The 23,413-nt window shown below is 30.4% G+C and overlaps 2 protein-coding genes and 1 long non-coding RNA gene across 3 annotated transcripts; all 3 read left to right on the top strand.

Annotated features, from left to right (window-relative positions):
* The first annotated feature begins 18,260 nt into the window (after positions 1 to 18,260).
* Positions 18,261 to 20,025, top strand: LOC135931863 (uncharacterized). The gene is made up of 3 exons (XM_065469169.1): positions 18,261 to 18,287; positions 18,335 to 18,391; positions 18,496 to 20,025. Exon 3 carries the CDS (start codon positions 18,565 to 18,567, stop codon positions 20,023 to 20,025), a length of 1,461 nt encoding a protein of 486 aa, XP_065325241.1. The 5' UTR covers positions 18,261 to 18,287; positions 18,335 to 18,391; positions 18,496 to 18,564.
* A 35-nt stretch (positions 20,026 to 20,060) lies between these two features.
* Positions 20,061 to 21,113, top strand: LOC135927653 (ATP-dependent DNA helicase PIF2-like). Its single transcript, XM_065463788.1, has one exon. It carries the CDS (start codon positions 20,061 to 20,063, stop codon positions 21,111 to 21,113), a length of 1,053 nt encoding a protein of 350 aa, XP_065319860.1.
* A 665-nt stretch (positions 21,114 to 21,778) lies between these two features.
* On the top strand, positions 21,779 to 22,824 carry LOC135931864 (uncharacterized). The gene is made up of 3 exons (XR_010573188.1): positions 21,779 to 21,877; positions 21,998 to 22,159; positions 22,688 to 22,824. It is a non-coding gene; the product is annotated as an uncharacterized LOC135931864 (long non-coding RNA).
* The last annotated feature ends 589 nt before the right edge of the window (positions 22,825 to 23,413 follow it).

Here is a 23,413-nt window from a genome sequence, read left to right as displayed (position 1 = left end):
GTGCTGTCCAAATTTTACGAGTTGTAAATCTGTTACACAAAATTTGCCCAAATTTTTGTCGTATCTTTAGACTTATTAACTGTAGATGTACATGTATATTATTGGGTTGTTTACACTATTAATAATATCATATCTATTAACATTACAAATAACAAAAATTTTTATTTTGAAATTAATTATAAATTTTTTATAAGGTCGAAATGAAAAGTTTAAAATTTGTAAAATACTGGGAAATACAGTATAATATTTTTGGGGCATTGGTTATATTAGTAATATGGATGTGTAGCTTAATATGGGGAAGAAAGTTGAGAAGAAGTCGAAGTGTGAAAATAAAGGGGCAGACATTGACTATAGAAGGACATAATGGGGAAGAGGATGTTATGGGAAAGGTAACATGGTTCCCAGTGCAGGAGTTAATTAATGGGTGGATGGATAGCGAATTAGATAAATTAACCTATAGGCCTGAAAGGAGAGATTCATATACTAATCAGAGATTGGGGACATTTAGGGGACCTAGTGAAAGTTCACAGGGAAGGAGAGGAGAAATGAGACCCAACTTTGATTCAAGAGTAAGGGGGAGAATGAATTGTTATAATTGCGGAAGACAGGGACATATGGTCAGAGATTGCCAAGAAACGAAATGTTTTGAATGTGGAAAATATGGACATATAGCCACGTTTTGTTCAGGAAGACGTGATAAGCTACGATGTGCAGGTTGTGGTCGATTTGGTCATAATAGGGAGGAATGCAATGTGGGTAATTTCAAAACTAGAGGCGGTTTTGTGCTCCAAATGTTAGAATTATAGAAAGTGAAAAAAATAAAGGGGTAGGAATACCATTTTTGGCTGTGAATAAAGAGCAGAATAGAATCTGTTTCCGTTGCCGGAAGGAAGGACACGGGGCGAGAGATTGCGAGTATTTGTGACTATATGATGGCAAAGAGCATGCCGCAAAGGTCGGGGGGCTTTGGGCGAAAGAGATGGAAAGATTAGATTATAGTGAGAAAGATTGGGTATCAAAGGGCATATATATAAAACAAGAGGAAAGGATACATGATCCTTGCCCTAGAGTTTGGATAAATTTGAATGGAAATATGGTATCCATGTTATTTGATACCGGGGCAGCCATATCCGTGATGGGATATGAGAAATATCAGAGTATTTGGTCGGAAGGGATAATTAAACGGGAGGACATCAAGATCCGTCAGTTGGATGGATCAGAAGTCGCAGTGATGGGAAGGGTGGAGTTAAAGGTGGTATTAGAGAATAGAGTGGAGATTTTGAACTTATGGATAGTAGATCGAAAAGTAGAGTCAGTAGTGGGATGGGATTGGATCACCCGAATTGGTCCAGATTGTGGTTTTTGGGGGGTATTCGCATGGTGTGGTGTATTTTTACCTGTTGCAAGATATGAAGAAAATAGAGATATGAATTTGTGGTATGGAGAGAGATTGCCAGGAATTGAAACCTTTTTGGAAGGGGAAAGAAGAAGAGAGGATAATAGGGTTGTTAGAGACTGTAGGGGAGGTTTTGGGGGGAACTGTAGGGGAGGTTTTGGGGGGAACTATAGGGGAGGTTTTGGGGGGAACTATAGGGGGAGGTTTTGGGGGGAACTATAGGGGAGGTATTGGGGGGAACTATAGGGGAGGTATTGGGGGGAACTATAGGGGAGATATTGGGGGGAATTTTAGGGGAGGTATTGGGGAGAATTATAGGGGAGGTATCGGGGGGAACTATAGGGGAGGTATCGGGGGAAATTATAAGGGAGGTTTTGGGGGGAACTATAGGGGAGGTATTGGGGAGAATTTTAGGGGAGGTATTGGGGAGAATTTTAGGAGTTGTCGCGACTTTGGGAGAAAGGAAGAAAGAAATGATACTGAAGAACAGAAAGAAATTCATGATCAAGGAAAGTTTGAAGCGGAGCTGGAGAGATTGGCAGATGGGAAAATAATGTTGCCAGAAGAAGAGACTAGAGAAGATGATGATTTGGAACAAGGAAATACTAAGGGAACACATAGCCAACAAATGGAAATGGATGGAAAGGAAACGAGACGACGGGAAGAGAGGGAATTGCGGGATAGAGAGATAGAATTTGGTATGATCAAAGTACAAGAGGGAGTGAGAAACTTGATGAAAAATTACAAGGAGATTTTTGATGAGAAGTTGGGTTGTCTCCGAGATTATGAAGTGGATATCAAATTAAAGGAGGGATATGTGCCCAAGTTTTGTGCATTACGTCGGATACCGTTCGAATGGCGAAATGAAGTAGACAAGGAATTGGAGCAGTGGGTGCAGAAGGGCATTGTTTGTCCAGTGGAATATAGCGAATGGGCAACACCGTTAGTACCCGTGAAGAAGGCCAATGGAAAGCTTCGTTTATGCGCTGATTTTCGGGTCACGCTAAACCCGTGGGTTGTGGAGATAAAATATCCGTTACCTCGGATTGAAGAAATATTAGCTAATTTAAAGGGTAGCATATATTTTTCAAAGGTGGACTTTTCGAACGCTTACTTACAATTGAAGGTGAAACCCGAGGTACAAAAGCTATTAACGATCACGACTCCGAAGGGATTGTATGCCTTCTGTAGATTGCCGTTTGGACTTAGCGTGTCGGCTCCAATTTTTCAACGAACGATGGCGGCAGTTTTTCAAGGACTAGAGGGAGTATTTTACTACATGGATGACGTATTAGTGATGGGAAAGACTCCCGAGCAACACGAACGAAGATTGGAGGAGGTGTTCAAAAGGATCAAGGATAAAGGATTGCGGGCAAGCGTTGAAAAAAGTGTGTTGGGAGTATCAGAAATCGTATATTTGGGGCATAAAATCAATGGGAAAGAGGTCAGACCTTTAGATAAAAATATGGCAAATATAACAAGCATGTTGAAGCCTAATAATAAAGTGGAAGTACAAGCTTTCTTGGGAATGGTGAATTATTATCACCGTTTTGTGGAAGGCTTCGCGCAGATAGCGGCGCCGTTGTATAAATTGTTAAAGAAAGGAGAAAGATTTGAATGGAAGATTGAACAGGAGGAGGCTTTTGAGGAGTTGAAATTGAGGATTGGAAGGGAACCAGTACTAGTGTGTTTTGATAACGATGTGCCAGTGATATTGGCCGTTGATGCTTCGAATAGGGGTGTGGGTGGAGCGCTATTACATTGTATAGACGAATTGGAGAGACCTATTTTATTTTTCTCAAGAATCTTTAGAGAGGCCGAGACAAGATATTCAGTGATCGAGCAAGAAGCGCTAGCGGTTATATTTGGATTGACTAAATGTCGGGAATACTTGATCGGACGTCGATTTGTCATATATACGGATCACAAGCCCTTGGTTCATCTTTTCAGGAAGGACAACAAGGAGCTCATGTTGTCGCCTAGGTTGCAGCGATGGCTATTGCTGGTAGGCAGTTTCGACGTGCAAGTGAAATACCGACGAGGAAGAGAAAATTACTTACCGGATATTCTTTCTAGATGTGGAGCGGGAGAGGATTGCGAAACGAGTAGGTCGAAAGATATGGATGAAGAGGATGAGCACGGGTTGATTAGAGCAATAGTCGGAATATCTAAAGGAGGACCAGTTGCATGGGAACAACTCAAAAATGCTACTTTAAAAGATCGCGAGTTGACGAGAATCAAAGCGTGCATATTGGGTCGGAAGCAATGGCGAGATGGGGACAAAAAGTTCAAGCAAGTGGAGAAAGAGCTAACGATAGTGGACGAGTGTGTGGTACGAGGAAGTCGGGGAGTGGTGCCGTCCAGATTGCGGGAGGCAGTAAAGGCAATGATCCATGCTGGACATCAGGGTATGGAACGAATGAAACAATGGGGGCGGGAATACGTATGGTGGCCTGGCATGAATAAAGAAATCGAGAATATGGTGAGAAGTTGTGACATGTGTAATTCATGGGCAAGTATGCCTCGAAAGGACAAGAAAAGTATTTGGCCTAGGGCTACTCAACCATGGGAAAGAGTACACTTAGACTTTTTCGACTTCGAAAATAAAATATATCTCCTCGTAGTGGACGCTTACTCAAAATGGGTAGAGTATCAAGAAGTAAAGGGGTTAACAACGCTAGTAGTAATTAAGACGTTAAAAGATCTTTGGGCAAAGTTTGGGGTAGCGGAAATAGTCGTGTCGGATGGAGGACCCGCTTTTATAAGTAAACAATTTAAAGTTTTTTGTACTGAAACTGGGGCGAGACACATTTTGGCGCCTCCTTACCACCCAAGCTCAAATGGGCAGGCGGAAAGGATGGTGGCGGTGGTAAAGAGTTGGTTGAGGAAGTCGAAATATGGGGGTGGAGAGATTTGGATAGCGATTGCGTATTATAACAATAGTCGAAAGGGAGAGGAATTGTCCCCAGCAGAAAAGTTTTTGGGCCGTAGAACTCGTATTCAGTTGGATTTCTTAAGACCCAAACCGGCGCAGGAGGAAAATTCAATGGATAATCAGTGTGAATTTGTGAATGGTCAGACCGTATGGGCGAGAATTTTTGGAGGTACCCGAAAATGGGAGTCAGGAATAATTATACAGAACATGGGGCATAAAATGGTGAGAGTAAAATTCGTGGACGGAAAGGAAGGAGTTAGACACGTAGAAGATACGGAAGAGAGTAGAGTCTGAAAGATTGAGATCTAGCCATGATGCGGCGAGGAGAGAGGGATAGATATCTTAGCAATTCTCGAGTTAAAGCACATAGAAAATAATAATACTAATAATGATAATTAACCCAAGATGATAATACCTCCGCAGTTCCGAGATTAAATCAAATTTAATAAAAAAAAAAATCGATAATAATAATTAACCCAAGATGATAATACCTCAGCAATTCCGAGATTAAATCAAATTTAAAAAAAAAAAACGATAATGATAATTAACCCGAGCTAGTAATACCTCCGCAATTCCGGAATTACATCACATTAATAAAAAAAACAAAATAAATACTAATTAACCCGAGATAGTAATACCTCCGCAATTACGGGATTAAATCACATTTAATAAAAAAAAAAAGGGGATCAATAATAATAATGGTAACCGGTGCTAATAATGTTGGAGGTTAAGGGGCTATATATATATAAAAAAAAAACTTTCGTGATTCTCGAGTTAAAGCACATAGAAAATAATAATACTAATAATGATAATTAACCCAAGATGATAATACCTCCGCAGTTCCGAGATTAAATCAAATTTAATTTAAAAAAAAAATCGATAATGATAATTAACCCGAGATATTAATACCTCAGCAATTACGGGATTACATCACATTTAATAAAAAATAAAATAAATATCAATGATATCAGTTAGTCAATGATTTCGTGATTCGGGGAATAAAGCGAGTATTTTTTTTAAAAAAAGGGGGAACTTAGTTAGAGTGCCAATAAATGATGCACAAAAAGTTAAAAATGTTGGGTATGTTAACCAAAGTAATAAAATTAAAGTAAGGGATAATTTTGAGAGATGTCGGGATCGTAAATCAAAAGTTGGAAATAGAACTTGTATATAGTTGGAGAATAGAATAAAAAGGAGCGACGCACGCCCAGTTAGGACCATTTTGCCGCCTTTGACGATAGGGGCAATGCCGCAACAAGATCAATCCATAACTGCGATGGGGCGACCGGTGGGGATTATTGAGCCGTTTCGAGAAGAAACGCCGGAGGCGAGTCCCAGGGCCTATTACGCTGAAGAGTGGCCGATGGTTGATTTGTCGGCCTCTGAGATTCAGGAATTGTTGGAGGATGTAATGGGACCAGAATAAATTTTACAAATTTTGTAATAATAAAACAATTTTTTTAAAATATCATTTTCCATAATAGATTTTCGGGAATAATTAAAATACGATATTAATATATGTAGTAAAACTTTTAAAATATTTTACATCATATATTTTTTTTTATTTATATTAACATATGTAGAGAATAATAAATAATTACATTTTGATTTTATGTACAAAACCCCCTTGTTTATCTTTGTTAAACAACAATTTTAATTTTTTTTTTTTGTATGTTCAAGGGTTTTCATTTAATGGGGGCGTGTTATAAATAGTTTTATTATTTTTTTGTATGAGTCATGAAATATTTTTTTGTTTGAAATTTTATTTTTAATATTTTTTTTTAGTTTCGCGCAGTCATCTTGAACGTCATTATATAAATGTTTTTAATATTTATTATGTAAAAAAAAAAATAATAATTTAATATTTATAAAAAAAATAATCTTATATAAACTAAAAAAAAAAGTGGAAATTTATTATTAGTCAATTATATTTTTTTTATATTTATTGTTTTAAAGAGAAATAAAACCAATATATTCAAGAAAAAAAAGGGTAAAAAAAAATATACTGTTAAGTTAAACGTTTCTGTACAGTGAAACGTTGAAATGTATCATATTAAATTATTAAATTTATTTACTGCATTACATTAAATTATTAAATTTATTTACTGTATCACATTAAATTATTAATCTTTCATTTACAATAATTGTTTTTAAACTTTCAGAGACTGTTGGGATTTTCATTGTAAAACTAATTATATATTTTTCTCATATCAAAAATTTTCGCCAGAACATTTTTAAAAATATTCCCTGATTTTCGCGGTCTTCGCTATATCACATGATTATACATTTCGCCCTCTAAAAGTTGATAGAACCATTGGATAGAACAGAGTAAGGTCAGATATTTCTCATTTCCATCTTATCGAATGTTAAGAAAAATTTTGGGAAATAATATGATAAACCCTTTACAATCTTTTGTAATCAAGCTGTAAGTATTTGTATGCATTATAATCCTAATACTATTATTTAAACATCAGTGAGTTGAGATAATGAGCCAAGATAGTAGTGTCACTAATGAGTGGAAAGCACAGGGGCCTGAACCCCTTGAAAAAGTTGAATCCCCGAATTATTTAAGATTTTATTTATACCTATACAGAAAATTTTGACAATGTTAGCCTGAAAAAAATAGACATTTGAAAAAAAAAAATTTGAACCCCTGAGATTTTAAAGGCTAGCGCTCCTGGGGAAATATAAGAGCCCACATCCATGAACTACTTACATTAATGATTCATGATAATGCACGATAAACCATTAGCTAAACAACGACCAAATTTGGTCATAATATTATGAAACTCATTTATTTTATAATCGCTATCACTTGATATAGTCCGATTCATTATAAATTTTTTCCAAGTATAGAACCACCATTAGTTTCAGAAAAAAACATGACTTTTGTTGTATTCTAGCCATAGCTATCGGATCTGTGATAAACGCACTCACCGTATAAGGAGAATATTAACCCTTCAATACTCCGGTGAAAAAAATGACGTTAGTACTCTGGTGGGGTTTAATAGACCCCAATTTCAAATGTATATATCTCCTTTTGTATTTAATATTTTGGTTTAATATTTGGATATAAGATAGAACAAACCTCAAACTTGATAAAATATTTATTTATTTTAATTTATTTTGCTTAGATTAAAAATAATGAGGATATTTATAATTTGTGCCAAAAATTTTCTAAAAAAAGTCTACTTTTATTAAATTTAAATATTAAATTAAAAAAATAATTTACCTATCATATCATCATTATAATTCATTATATTGATATCTATTCTTCAATATAAAACAAGATTTACACTAATACATGCAAAAATAAAAAAAATATATGATATTGAAATATGTAAATTTTGACTTATCACATAAAGCATTAATATGCTCATAATTTTTTTCGCCATATTTGACAAAGATATTTAGTTTTCTCATCTTTACTGCTAAGACACATACTGTACCTTCCTCTTGAGTTTATAAGATTTATATTATGAACTTTGCCTAATATATTGCATATACAAAAGTCAGGACAATCTGATAATTTTTGTTGTACTTCTAAATATTGCTTAATAACTTTCATTGATATTTTATATATGAAATTACTTCTTTTAAGTCAATATTTTATCATGTGAATTAATTGATATTATGTTTAGAAGTGTGTGAGACCTTCTTAAAATTGTATCATTTTCTGTCATTCAATACACCATATCTAACCTACCTTTAGTCATATTAAAAAATATTATAATTTCAGGATTTCTTGTATCATTTGTATCAACATTTTTATTATGGTGGAAAGTTGATAGCATTATGACATCCTTTTCTTTTTTTGGACATGATAATAATGTTATTTTTTCATATCCAACTCAAATATATGAAAATTGATATTATATTTTAAATAAATTTTATTATATTTACTTTCAGAATATGTGAAAATCATAATAAATGATAAAAATAATTTGAAAAATGAGATAATTATAAAAATTTTCCAAAAACTTACGTTTTTACTCTGGTGGGGTCTCACAAATCCTAATCAGTCACATCTTAAAAACTATTCAGCCAAGATATCTGAAATTAAAGATATATTTGATGAAGCTACTGAAAATTCCAGATCATAATAATAAACCGTTTTTATGTAATATCAATTCTAGCAAGCCTGGGGTCACATATACCCCACCGGAGTATTGAAGGGTTTAAATATTACTTTTTTCATTATTTGTATTTAAAATATAAAGTTTTTGACATGTTTGGTAATTTGTACTGCATTAAGATTTTAGCCAAAAATAATTATGAAGCCTGGAGAATTTGGTCATAGACAGCAGAAAGCAGGGGCGGACTGGGAGACTAATTGCCCCGTGGAAGATTTCTAAGAGAGGCCACATGGGGACTATCCCCCAAAACTCCCATTTGCGGGCCTACGGCCCTCTTTTACCTGACTTCCGGCCAGGAATTATAAGAGTTTATTAGAAATCTACTACAATATATTAAAATTTAAAATAATTTTTATCTTTTTAATATTTATATGCATTTAAAAGAATTACTCGTCCTTTGAGTTGAATCCATTATTCTTCGTGAATTTATGAACTTTTGTGATTATTAAATATATATTATTTCATTCATTTAATGGCTGACAACAAGCCAATCCGTAATAAATAAATAATTTAAAATAATCTTCTCATATTTTTTATATATTAGGATTAATTTTATATCATAATTCTTATTATTTCATGTAATATATTTAAATGTTAATTGTTTTATATAATTTTTTATTTATATGGAAGGCTGAAAAAAAAATCAGTTAACAAAATATTCAAAGAACAAAAAAAAATATTGATAAGAATTAAATACAAACTCATGAATATTTTTATATTAAACGAAATATAATAATATAAAAATGTAATATATTTTTAAAAAAGAAAAAAATGTTGATAATGGAATGATCTGCTGATAGTGAGCTTGATGCAATAATAAAATATCGTTGAGCACGGCTCAAAATCTATAGCATTTAACTAAATCTCGCATCTGTCACAAAAGATTTGGTCTTAAAAAATTGAAGGAGTGGGACAAAATGAAAATAATTTTTCTTTTTATATTGCCAAAATATAATAATATCATAAAATATGAATATTGGTAAGTGAATTAAAATTTACTTCTGATTCGGTTTTTAACATACTTACATTTTGGTCCAACATAAAAAAATCGTAAATTACCAAAACAGAAAAAGAAGCAGAATTAGAATGAATAATAGCTTGCACAAATTAAACGTTTCAACGCAGCGTTTCAAAACGCAAATAAAAAAACACAAACGTAAATTGAACTGTTAATTTTTTATTTTTTTAAAACGTCTAAATTTAAAACAAAACAAAATGCTGTCCAATTTAAACGAATGCATTTAATGCCCTCTATATGGCTTATTTCGACGCCCTAATACCTTAACAATTTCAAATATATGTTTTATTATATGAGTAATACTTGAAATCTGCTTCGCTTTTCCAGCTATAAGTTTATTATTATAACTGAATCTTGTATGCTGTTGTCACTGGTGGCCTTAAGAAAGTATTCCACTGCTTGGATAGCAAGTTGAATTTTCATGAATTTCAACAATAGAATATATATGTTTAAAATTGGTGCACCCTTTTAAATATGAATTTTCATAACCAGCAAAAGCTATACAAATTGAGCAGTAAATAGCTTTAATTTCATGTATAGCAACTGGAAGCTAATTTCCTGGTACTTTATTTTCCATAACTACTTTATAATACAAACGCGGTGTACTTAGTCAGGTATACAGGTTGGATGATGTTGCTGTAAAAGGCAAGTTTTTGTGGAATTGTTGCATTTCAATTTAACTGAAATAAATTTGACTTAATAGGTGAGATCTTTTTCTTTAAATTTTCTGCTTCTGTGCATGAAAAGCTTGATATTAGATTAGAATTTATAGATGTAGGTATTTGTAATATAGTTAAAAATGAAGGTATTTGTAAAGTAGATAGAGATGAAGTTTCCTTTAAAGTTAGGGATAGAATAAGAATGCTATTATCATTTGAAGGTAGTGTTGTTAAACGGCTCGTTATTATTTTAAAACGGCTAACTCAATATTTTAGACATAAAAATATTGTCTAAGCTTCGTGATTTCGATAATATATGTCTAGATTTTTGTTCCTTCTATGAATAAAATCTTCAGGCTTGCGTAATATTTTTCTAGATAAAATATTGAGCTAGCCGTTTTTAAAAGTTGGCTCAAAACGAGCCATTTAACAACACTATTTGAAGGAAATGATATTAGAATATTTGGTGAAATTGTATTATCATGTAAAGGTTTGGAGTCTCTGAGCATATTAAATATGCTAATTTTTTTAAATTTGTGGTTTGAGCATGAGAATAATTAGATGTTATATTAGAATATGAACCTATATTTATAATGGGTGAAGATACTTGTAATAAACATAAAGATGGATGATTTTTTTTTGTGATTTTTGTGGACTTTTATGGTATGAATTACAATCAATGTCCAACATCTTTGTATTATTACCTTTTTGGAGCATTAAAAGGGTCTAAAAAAGTTATAAGAAATGAAGATGTTTTTAATAAGTTTATAGTTGTTATATTGAAAAAAAAAACTTTTGCTGTTTTGGATTTTCACAAGCTATCTTAAATTCTTTACAAGATCACATGAAGTTTTTCTGCTCCACTTTTTTATTTTATTTTCTTTTTTTAATATATATTTATATATGATAATATAAAAAATATAGATTTTAATTTAATTAGAATTTATATTTAATAAAATAGCCATCAAGGTTATCTATATATATTTTTTATATTTAATGATCTATGTGATGTTATGTTTGAATGATAAGATCATTAATATTCAATATATTTTAAGTAAAGATTCCACTCTAGTTCAGAAAACATTTTCATTGGATTATGTTTGTGAAACAAATATGGCTCATTTTAGTTGAGAGGGGGGGGGGCATAAATTTTCTTAATACTTACACTTAGTTCTGGGTTAAAATAGTTAATTGCATTTTAACTTAAGATAAATAAATAAATCGACATGAATATGAAAAAATCATAAATTATTTTTATAGGGTTTGGTTTTACTTGTGTTGTTGATTATTTTTATTTTGGTCCATTTTCAATAATAATAATGTGTTTTTTATATATAAACATAAACTTTATATAAAATGAATGAATGAATGTATTTTTTTATAGTGATTATAATTCCACCAGATAATTAAATTAATATTTAATAATTATTTAAATTTCTAATGTTTTAAAAAAAATTTATATTAATATTTAGACTTTATGCCAATTTAAAAAAAAATTCTTTACTAAAGAGGCCACCAAATTTGTAATTTACTAAGGAGAAGCCTCCAAATTTGTAATCTCGAGTCCCCATGGGAAAATTTCCCACTAGATTTACAAACCAGTCCGCCCCTGGCAGAGATGTTTGAGCCTCTATTTGCTAAATCTTGAGGTTTATAATTATTTAGGCCAAAATCTTAATCTGACCGTTTTAAAAAATTGTTTGCATTTAACAATTCCCCACACTTTTTTTTTATTATCGTCTAACTCAAGGAATATATTTTTAATCACATGACGTCCGATAAGAAAATCTATTAATAAAAAATGATTACATTTATATAGCAAACTTTTAAATAAAACTGTGGGGGATTGTTAAAATGCAAACAATTTTTAAAAAAGGTCCAATTAAGATTTTGGTCAAAATCATTATTATAAAAATATTTATGTATTTTGAGTTTTTTACCTTCTCCTTTTTTTGGGGAAATGGATTAATTAAAGAAATATTTTCATCTTTTCTTAAAAATGAAGCTAATCTTTTGGAAGAAAGAAAAACAATAAAAATTCGGAAAAAAATAATTTGAAAGAATAAAATAATGAATTTATTAACATTTTTTTTTAATAACAATTATCAAATAACTATAAATTCATTAATAATCCAAAATATTATAAAAATAAAATCTAATTATCGATAAAGAATTATTACTTGACAAAATTCACAAAAATATTTAAAACAAGAAATTTTCACGATGAATAGATAAATTAAAGTTATACATAAATAAAGGCAAATCATTTCGTTCTTTTGAGATTAAATAAATTTATTCATAAAAGTTGTAGGATTATAAAGCTTTCACTTTTATAATTTTTTATGAAAAATTATTTGTTAAAAAATTGGTATATCCAGTCATTTCACTACTTGCAATAAAAGATTATGATGTTCATACAAAATATTTAGATGTTTCAAATTAAGATTCTAACATATCTTACACCATCCTGAACTCGATACAACAATATTATGTAAAATTGCTTTATTGAGCATATCTATGACTCTGAGGCTCATTGGGTTGTCCTGATTTATAGTTTATTAGGTTGGCTCGAGTTTAAGATAGCTATCATTTGCTGGGTTTTGGCCAAGCCTACCCGACGCAGAAATTTAACAACGCTACCATCTAACTTTTATGCATCATTATATTTAAGTTCCGGATGGTGTAAGATATGTTAGAATCTTAATTTGGAACATCTAAATATTTTGTATGAACATCATATATTGCAAGTATTCTCAGTGAAATGACTGGATATACCAATGTTTTAACAAATAATTTTTCATAAAAAATTATAAAAGTGAAAGCTTTATAATCCTACAACTTTTATGAATAAATTTATTTAATCTCAAAAGAACGAAATGATTTACCTTTATTTATGTATAACTTTAATTTATCTATTCATCGTGAAAATTTCTTGTTTTAAATATTTTTGTGAATTTTGTCAAGTAATAATTCTTTATCGATAATTAGATTTTATTTTTATAATATTTTGGATTATTAATGAATTTATAGTTATTTGATAATTGTTATTAAAAAAAAATGTTAATAAATTCATTATTTTATTCTTTCAAATTATTTTTTTCCGAATTTTTATTGTTTTTCTTTCTTCCAAAAGATTAGCTTCATTTTTAAGAAAAGATGAAAATATTTCTTTAATTAATCCATTTCCCCAAAAAAGGAGAAGGTAAAAACTCAAAATACATAAATATTAAACTAAAAATAGAGTAGGGGGAAAACTATAAAAAAAGAAGAAAAAAACCCCATATCTAAAATAAAATCTGAACCGTTTAAAATAGTGGTGATCAAGACAGATCTACTATTTTTTTGAATAGAGGATTTATATTAAGGCCAAAGGTGATTTATATTAAGGCCTAAAGGCAGATTTATATGCCGTTAAGCTGATTTATATTAAGGAAGAAGGGTGGATTTGTATTAAGACCTAAAGGTGGTTTCTTATTAAAGCCGAAAGGCGAAGGTGTATCAGGAAATTATTGAGGCCAAATTCTGATTTCTTTTAAGAAATTTTTGAGGCCGAAAGGCGGATGCGAAAGATAATTTCTATTAAGATATTTATGAGGCAGAGATTTATTAGAAAACGATCAAGATATGGGACTGTATTTTGTTTAAAGTTTTTAAGCATTGTATTTAGTAAATAGAAAATTACGGAACTGTTTCGTACCAGACTAAATTTATAAATACCGTGAAAAACCGATGTATATTTGTATTGTTAGATTATTTACTATATTGATTATAACATATCTTTTAACCTTAAAGATAGTAAAGATTTCCATTTTAAAGGTTATAGTTAATTTATAAGGAAAATATGAAGATATTAAGACTTATTAAATACTAGGAAATACAGTACAATATTTTTGGAGAGTTATATATATTATTATTATGGATATGTAGTTTAGTTTGGAGCAAGTAAATGAAGAGGAATCGCAGAGTAAAAATAAAGAGACAGATTTTGATCATCAAGACACGATTTGATTGAAAAGGTAACATGGTTACAGGTTCAGGAGTTAATTAAAGAGAGGACGTCATGCATAATAATCTAGGTAAATGATAGGCAAAATTTTGGGAATAATCGAGCGTTTGGATCGTTCAAAGGGCCAAGAGAGAACTCGGGAGAAAGGATAATAGAAATTAGACAAAGTTTTAAGTCTAGTGGGAGATAGGTAATGAATTATTACAAATGAGGTAGACGATTCATAAGTCCGATGTAACGTCGGAAAGTGATCTATAAGATTTCAAAATTTCACACCATCAAAATCCCATGGATGAATTGTTAGATTTTAATATAAATGACCCCCAATGTATTTGAAGCGATAAATCTAAAGTAAAAATTTTCATTGTTTTTAAAATTATTAATAAAATATAAAAGATAATAATGGTATAAAACCTAACTGTTTAATTATAATCTATGTTTTAGAATAATATTTTAATAATGCTTTGCAAGATATATATTGTTACATTTCAAGAGCTCATCTTAATTTTTTTAAGATTATTAAGTCGAATAATAAGATATGTAAAATCAAGGAACATATAAAAAACTTCTCTTTTTAATATATATAAATTTAATTAAATAGTCGATTATTTATAATTATATACAAATAAAATTATTTCATAAGTAGTGGATAATCTTGTTGGTCAGTGTTATATTACCTACCAGGGTCTACATGACAGGATTTTCACTGGATGCACCCTTCAAAAACCTATGCCTATCGCTCTATTTCGCCCTTTTAATTATAATGATACTCCAGAAAATTTAAAAACAATAACTTAAATATTTTATCTTTACTACCAACTATCGAGATTTAGTGAATAAAGGAGTTAATTTTTAGATAATAAATTCAATTAAAACCCCAATCATTTACAATGAATTCATTATTATAGCATTGTGAGCCTGCTGAAAATCTCTAAACCTTTTAAATTATATTTGAAAGGATAGCAGAAAGTTTTATTTGGGAAATAATGTCTATGATAGTTTGCAATATATAGACTTGGTTGATGAATTGTATTATAATAGGTCTATAATAAAAGTATTAATTTTTACAGCAATAAATTTTATCCTATTTGATTTCAAAATTTAATAGATAACCCCCACAAAAATTTATCCTACCCCCATTAAAGCCGCCTAACCCCTACCCCCCTCAAAAAATAGGATACAAACTGTTCCTACCCCCCCCCCCCCGTTTATGTAGTCGCTGTTACCTACTCTCAAAATGCAGGTTCAAACAAATCCATGTACCATGTCTTTTTTTAAAAATTGTTTTGCTTTTTTTATTTATCTTAACAAAACTCGGTATAATATCTAAAAACCCGATCCCGCCTATCTTTAGTTCGTATTTCATAACAAAAAGTGTCTAGGATGATATGGTTCAGACCAATAATCATGAGTATTAACTTGGCAATATATGAATATTGAATAATTTCTCATTTGTAATAATTGGAATTATAGTTTAGTAATATTGAGGAAGGGAAAAGATCCTTACTAACAATCTAATTTACACAACATGAAATTTTAAAAATAAAATTGTAAAACAAGTTTAAGTTAATTAAGTAGATCCAAAACCAAATACTCAGATCAACTATCCAGCGGCGCCGTAACCTTTCCTCTTCAGATTTCTTATACAAGATAAATCTTCTCGAAGACATTAATTTATTGACAAAGCTTCTACATGACAGAAAATTAATTAGATGCAAACTTCAATTTCTACTCCACCCTTAAAAATAAGTACCCACCCTTTGTAAACACTGGAAAGAAACAGTAAGATAAATTCTTAGACTAAATGGCTTAATCGTAATGCTTATTTGTTTACCTAATATATTATTTTAAAGATAATCCATCTCTATATTATTTTGTCCTGAATTGGGTCATCAATATTAAAATAAACTTCATTTGGCATCAAATAAGAAAATAGACGAAGAACTTTATAAATATTAAACATAATTTAAAATTTAATAAAAACTTAATATTATTATTATCATACTAGCTAATAACCCGTCAAGAATGACGGGGTTGAGGGCAGTGGCCTTATCAAAATTTGCCAATATTTTGTGTATTACACCCAGGCCAGCATAAATATTAAAAAATATTAGAATTAAAATTTTTGCCAAATTTATAATTAATAAGCGACTGAAAGCATTATTTTGAAAATGTTATCAATGTTTAGTAAATTGTATATTAATTCAATCTATTCGATGTAAAAAAAATTTGCCTCCCCCTAAACCTTCCAATTTTATGATCAACTCAATATATCTTATTCTATGTTAAAAATAATTATTTTAATTAAATTTTTGCATATAACAATATTTTGCAGAGATTTTATTTATTATTAACTTTATTTATTTAACTATGTATTTATCTATATTATAATTTTCCGATGTCCTCACTACGTCATCGTGACGTCATGTCATCGCTACGTCATGTCATCGCTACGTCATGTCATCGCTACGTCATGTCATCGCTACGTCATGTCATCGTTACGTCATGTCATCGGTACGTATTTATTTATTTATTTTTTATTTGTTATATTTTTTTAAACAGATGTTCATACCAAATTCTGAAATCAGAAGAAGTAATTTATTTGTTGATTTTTTATGAGACTATCATTTTCCTTGACTGAAATCGGAGTGCCAAATACCAATTTTTAGAGATTATCATTTTATTTGAATTCCTGAAATCAGAAGAAGTAATTTATTTGTTCATTTTTTATGATCATTAGCTTATGATGGATGATATTCCCACTATTTCTAGAGAGGTTAACCTAATATTGACTTATTTTTTATTTATTCTTTTGTTTTTATTTTAGATCATGTTCATTGCATTTATATCCTTTATATTATTCTTTGTTTTTATTTTAGATAACAAGCCCTGTCTTACCCATATTTAATGATTGTACAGGTGGTATATTGATTCCTCATCAAGTTCAATGCATTTAGTTTATTTATTTATTCTTTTGTTTCTATTTTAGATAATAAGCCATGTCCTAACCTCAGTTAATGATTGTATTCCCACTATTTCTAGAGAGGTTAACCTAATATTGACTCTATTTTTTATTTATTCTTTTGTTTTTATTTTATATCATGTTCATTGCATTTATATTCTTTATATTATTCTTTGTTTTTATTTTAGATAACAAGCCCTGTCTTACCCATATTTAATGATTGTACAGGTGGTATATTGATTCCTCATCAAGTTCAATGCATTTATTTTTTATATTTATTCTTTTGTTTCTATTTTAGATAACAAGCCATGTCTTACCCATATTTAATGATTGTACAAGTGGTATATTGACTCCTCATCAAGTTCAATGCATTTATTTATTTTATTTATTCTTTTATTTCTATTTTAGATAACAAGCCATGTCCTAACCTCAGTTATATGATTGTATTCCCACTATTTCTAGAGAGGTTAACCTAATATTGACTCTATTTTTTATTTATTCTTTTGTTTTTATTTTAGATCATGTTCATTGCATTTATATTCTTTATATTATTCTTTGTTTTTATTTTAGATAACAAGCCCTGTCTTACCCATATTTAATGATTGTACAGGTGGTATATTGACTCCTCATCAAGTTCAATGCATTTAGTTTATTTATTTATTCTTTTGTTTCTATTTTAGATAACAAGCCCTGTCCTAACCTCAGTTAATGATTGTATTCCCACTATTTCTAGAGAGGTTAACCTAATATTGACTCTATTTTTTATTTATTCTTTTCTTTTTATATTAGATCATGTTCATTGCATTTATATCCTTTATATTATTCTTTGTTTTTATTTTAGATAACAAGCCCTGTCTTACCCATATTTAATGATTGTACAGGTGGTATATTGATTCCTCATCAAGTTCAATGCATTTATTTATTTTATTTATTCTTTTATTTCTATTTTAGATAACAAGCCATGTCCTAACCTCAGTTAATGATTGTATTCCCACTATTTCTAGAGAGGTTAACCTAATATTGACTCTATTTTTTATTTATTCTTTTGTTTTTATTTTAAATCATGTTCATTGCATTTATATTCTTTATATTATTCTTTGTTTTTATTTTAGATAACAAGCCCTGTCTTACCCATATTTAATGATTGTACAGGTGGTATATTGACTCCTCATCAAGTTCAATGCATTTATTTTTTTTATTTATTCTTTTGTTTCTATTTTAGATAACAAGCCATGTCCTAACCTCAGTTAATGATTGTATTCCCACTATTTCTAGAGAGGTTAACCTAATATTGACTCTATTTTTTATTTATTCTTTTGTTTTTATTTTAGATCATGTTCATTGCATTTATATTCTTTATATTATTCTTTGTTTCTATTTTAGATAACAAGCCATGACCTAACCTCAGTTAATGATTGTACAGGTGGTGATTTATCCTTCATTAATAAAAGAATGGCTATTGTACGCTGCTTTGGTAAACCATCATTATTCATTACTTTCACCTGCAACCCTAAATGGGATGAAATAATGCGTGAATTATTTCCTCATCAGACCCCAAACGACCGCCCAGATTTAGTTTGTCGCGTTTTTCGTCAAAAATTAAAATGTCTAAAAAAGGATTTGCTCTATTATCATGTTCTTGGCAAAGTAATCGCTTATATAGATGTCATAGAATTCCAGAAAAGAGGTTTGCCTCATTGTCATATGTGCCTTATACTAGATAAATCTCATAGGCTACCAACGGCTGATACTTATGATGATGTAGTTTGTTCTGAAATTCCTAACAAAATAACTGAGCCTAAGCTGTTTCAAATTATTAGCAATTTTAATACACATGGGCAATGTGGTATAACATTTCCTAATAGTCCCTGCATGATTGATGGAAAATGCTCAAAAAAATATCCTAAATCATTTGTGGATACCTCTTCTATCGATAAGTATGGTTATCCTTTATATAGGCGACGAAATGATGGCGTTACCTTCCAAAAAAAATTAAACGGATTTATATTTAACAACCGTTGGATTATTCCTTATAATAAACATTTATCAAAAAAATATAATGCACATATAAATGTAGAAATTTGTTCATCTGTCCAGTCCATAAAATACCTTTATAAGTATTGTTACAAAGGCCATGACAGAACTACTGCTTCCGTTTCCATTAATAATGTTGATGAAACTTCCCAGTTCATTGATGCTCGATATATATCCGCCATAGAATCGCTATGGCGTACTTTGGATTTTGAAATGCAGGATCATTCTCCTGCAGTCTATCGTTTAGACCTTCATCTACCCAATCAACATATAATCCTTTTTCAATCAAATACTGATATAAATAATATCTTAACTAAAAATCCTGGTACAAAATTAACCGAATGGTTTAAAATTAATCAACTTGACACAGATGCCAGACATTATATTTATGCAGATTTTGTAAGATATTATGTGTGGAAACCTCTATCTAAACAGTGGTTAAAACGAAAAAGGGGTGGTAATAAAGTTATAGGCCGTATACGCACAGTTTCTCCTAAAGAGGGTGAGGTTTTTTATTTAAGACTATTACTTAATTATGTTACTGGGCCTACATGTTTTGAAGATCTACACTCTTTTAATGGAATTATCAGTAACACTTTTAAAGATGCATGTATTCGACGTGGTCTGCTATCAGATGATGCGGAATGGAACCATTGTTTAGAGGAAGGTCTTTCATTTAAGATGCCATATCAATTGCGCCAGTTATTTTCTGTTATTTTATTACATTGTGAGCCGAGAGATCCTCTAGGTCTTTGGAATTCTTTTAAATTTTATCTTTGTGAAGATTTTTCCAAGAAAATATCACCAGAGCCGGATAACCAGAGCCGGATAACCTTATCACCTAAAATCTCGCGCTATGCCACATCAATCAAATTTTGATTCAAAATGGTAAATCTCTTAAGGATTTTTTGGGAATGCCTATCCCTTTATTATCCACCCAATCTCCATCTGCTACAGCTAATATTAGGTGTCACCTTATTCGGGAGGAAATTTCCTACGATACTGATGATATGTATAATAAATATTTGGCTAACTACAATTTATTTAATCGGGATCAAAATATTATCTATGCCAAAATTATGTCCTTGCCCTCCACTCCATCCCATAATTTATTTTTTATAGATGGTCCTGGTGGTACTGGAAAATCATTTCTATTAAATACAATATTATTTAACTTGAGAGCTCAAGGTAAAATTGCTATAGCTGTTGCATCTTCTGGCATAGCTTCAACTCTTCTTCATAATGGCCGTACTGCACATTCACGTTTCAACATCCCCTTAAGTATTCATGAAAGTTCCTCATGTAATATTCCTTACCAAAGCCAAATAGCTGAATTGATAAGACAATCGGTAATTATAATATGGGACGAAATATCAATGACTCATAAACATATATTCGAGGCCGTGGATAGGTCATTTCAGGATATAATGAAATTAGACAAACCGTTTGGTGGTAAAATTATTATTTTTGGCGGAGATTTTAGACAGATTTTACCTGTTATTAAACGTGGTGGAAGATGCGACATTGTTAACTCAACCTTAAAACGATCCTATTTATGGTCACATATAGTGCCATTAAGGTTATGTATTAATATGAGACTTCTACAATTTCAGGAAGCAAATGATTATTTTATTAATAATGAATACTCAAAATTTCTTTTAAGAGTTAGTGAAGGCTGTGAAACATTCGATGGCTCCAGGGATAAAATAAAAATTCCTCAAGATTGTTGTATAGCTTCCAATGATATCGAGGATCTTATTGCTTTTGTTTACGATATAGACAAAGACAATTCATCATTTAACCGAACATCATTTGCTCAAAATGCAATCCTGACCCCTAAAAACGTAGATGTCGATTCTATAAATATTAAATTGATTAACAAAATTCCGGGAGATATAATTACATACATAAGTGCTGATGAAACCATAACCGAGGATGAAGCGACGTTTTATCCCACTGAATTTTAAATTCTTTAAGTATATCAGGATTACCACCTCACAAACTTTTACTCAAAGTCGGGGTACCTATAATATTAATGCGTAACTTAAATTCTGCTTCTGGTTTGAATAATGGGACTAAATTGATTATAACTTCTTTGCTACCAAATATAATTGAGGCGGAATTTGTTTCTGGTAGTTTTCTCAGTACTAAAGTTCTCATTCCTAGAATAAGTTTAATTCCTACAGATTCTGGCTTGCCATTTTCCTTTAAGCGCCGCCAATTTCCCGTGAGACCTGCTTTTGTCATGACAATTAATAAAGCTCAGGGACAAACGTTGAACAAAGTTGGCATCTATTTACCTCATCCCGTTTTTTCACATGGACAGCTATATGTGGCTATGTCTCGAGTTTGTTCTCCTCATAAATTAAAGATTATAACCAATGATAAAACAAAGACTACTACCAATGTGGTATATCATGAGGTTATATCCGATTAATCCCGGTTTATACGAATAAGAATGAACATTACTTAGTATGATATTATTTTATAATTTAAACAATTTTATATTATTTAAGCATCCTTTTGTCAGGCCGCTCAATATGCCCTTTTATCTCTGATGAATATTTTGTCTAATTGAAAATTATATCAAAGTACATTTTTAAAATTTAACTAAATGAATATAACAATTTTTAAGGATCCTACTTTTTTAAAAGCTTACCATTTTGTCGGATCCACCATTGCTCTATTATCCCTGCTGATTATTTTGTATAACGCACAAAAAATATACATAGTACATTATTTTTATTATAAATAATATTATATATTATTTTATATCTATTCCAAAAAATCTTCATTTTATTTCAATAATAATGTTTATTTATATTTTTGCCTGATTTTTTTATTTGTTTAGGCTAACCCAACCTTATTCCCTCACATTTCTACAAAACATGATGATTCTATTATTAAAGATAAGCAAAGAAAATAATGACGAATAAACAAACGCCTTACCCGTTCTAGAGTTACTGGTAGACAAAATAATAAAGAACTACGCTTGAAATGAACTCATCTGGAGGTTTTTTTTTATCTTATGTTTTATATCTATGTTTATTTTATTTTCACCCAGTTCTCCAAATGATATTTCTATCACCACTATGACAATCCCTATGCCACCTCCACTTATTTTTTAACAAAAATAAACATTTTTATTTATCACTAAATTTTATTATCTCATTCTTTTCTTTCTATCTCTATTATCTATTAACCACTATATCTCAAAACCTTATCACCTTTAATTTATATAATATAATATAATAATTTATACCTTCTTTTTCCCCCCTTTTTTAATCTAATTTTTTAATTACCTTACAATTAATTAACCTTTATCTTAATAACATTACATTTATCATGTTATTTTTTAACTTTTATAATATCATAATAGACTTGATAAGTCCCCCAAAAATTTTATTTGATGATAGCCCTCCAACTTATTAGAAATATGCATCTAATATTGACCCTTCTACCGGTTTTACATTATTTTAATGTTTGTTTAATTTCAACAATAGTATATTTATATTTTTGCCTGATTTCTTTATTTGTCTAGGCTAACCCTAATCCCTCACATTACCAAACATGATGAATCTATTATTAAAGATAAGCAAAGGAAAAAATGGCGATTCAACAAACGCCTTATCCGTTCTAGAGTTACTGGTGGCCAAGATAAAGGCACTGTGAACTCCTCTGGAGGTTTATTTTGTTTTTTATCTAATGTTTTATATCTATCTGTTTATTTTATACACCCAGTTGCCTCCAAATGATATTTCTATCACCACTAACACAATCCCTATGCCACCTCTACCTAATTTTTAACAAATATAAGCATTTAATTCCACTATCATTCACCTCATTAGGTGTTATTATAAATAATACTTTATCCGATTCCCTGAGGAACTTTCATGAATATTTAGAGAGATGTTCAAACGTGAATGTGTAGTGCAGCCAATTTCATTAACATTATTAATGGGAAAATATGCGATAGTTTTGTCATGGCCTTTATAACAATACTTACGACCGTTTTATGGTTGAGTTGACAATGTCGTTCATGATTCTATTTTAGAGGGGTATACCAAAATTGACACTTTAGCAGAAATATCATTTCGCGTTCTTCTCCTCAGATTATATAAATTGGATATGATTTTTAAATAAAAGGTAACATCTTTCTTAAAAAAACGAATAAAATTCTCATTCTCCGTCATTTTTGACGGGCTATCTACTAGTTTTAATAATATATAAAAAAATAAATTTCAAAATATATAAATTTTATACAGAT

This window comes from Gordionus sp. m RMFG-2023, chromosome 1, assembly GCF_954871325.1.
Source record: "Gordionus sp. m RMFG-2023 chromosome 1, tfGorSpeb1-WG-v2, whole genome shotgun sequence".
NCBI classification, from domain to species: Eukaryota; Metazoa; Nematomorpha; class Gordioida; order Chordodea; family Parachordodidae; genus Gordionus; species Gordionus sp. m RMFG-2023.
This window is presented reverse-complemented; position numbering and strand designations above follow the sequence as displayed.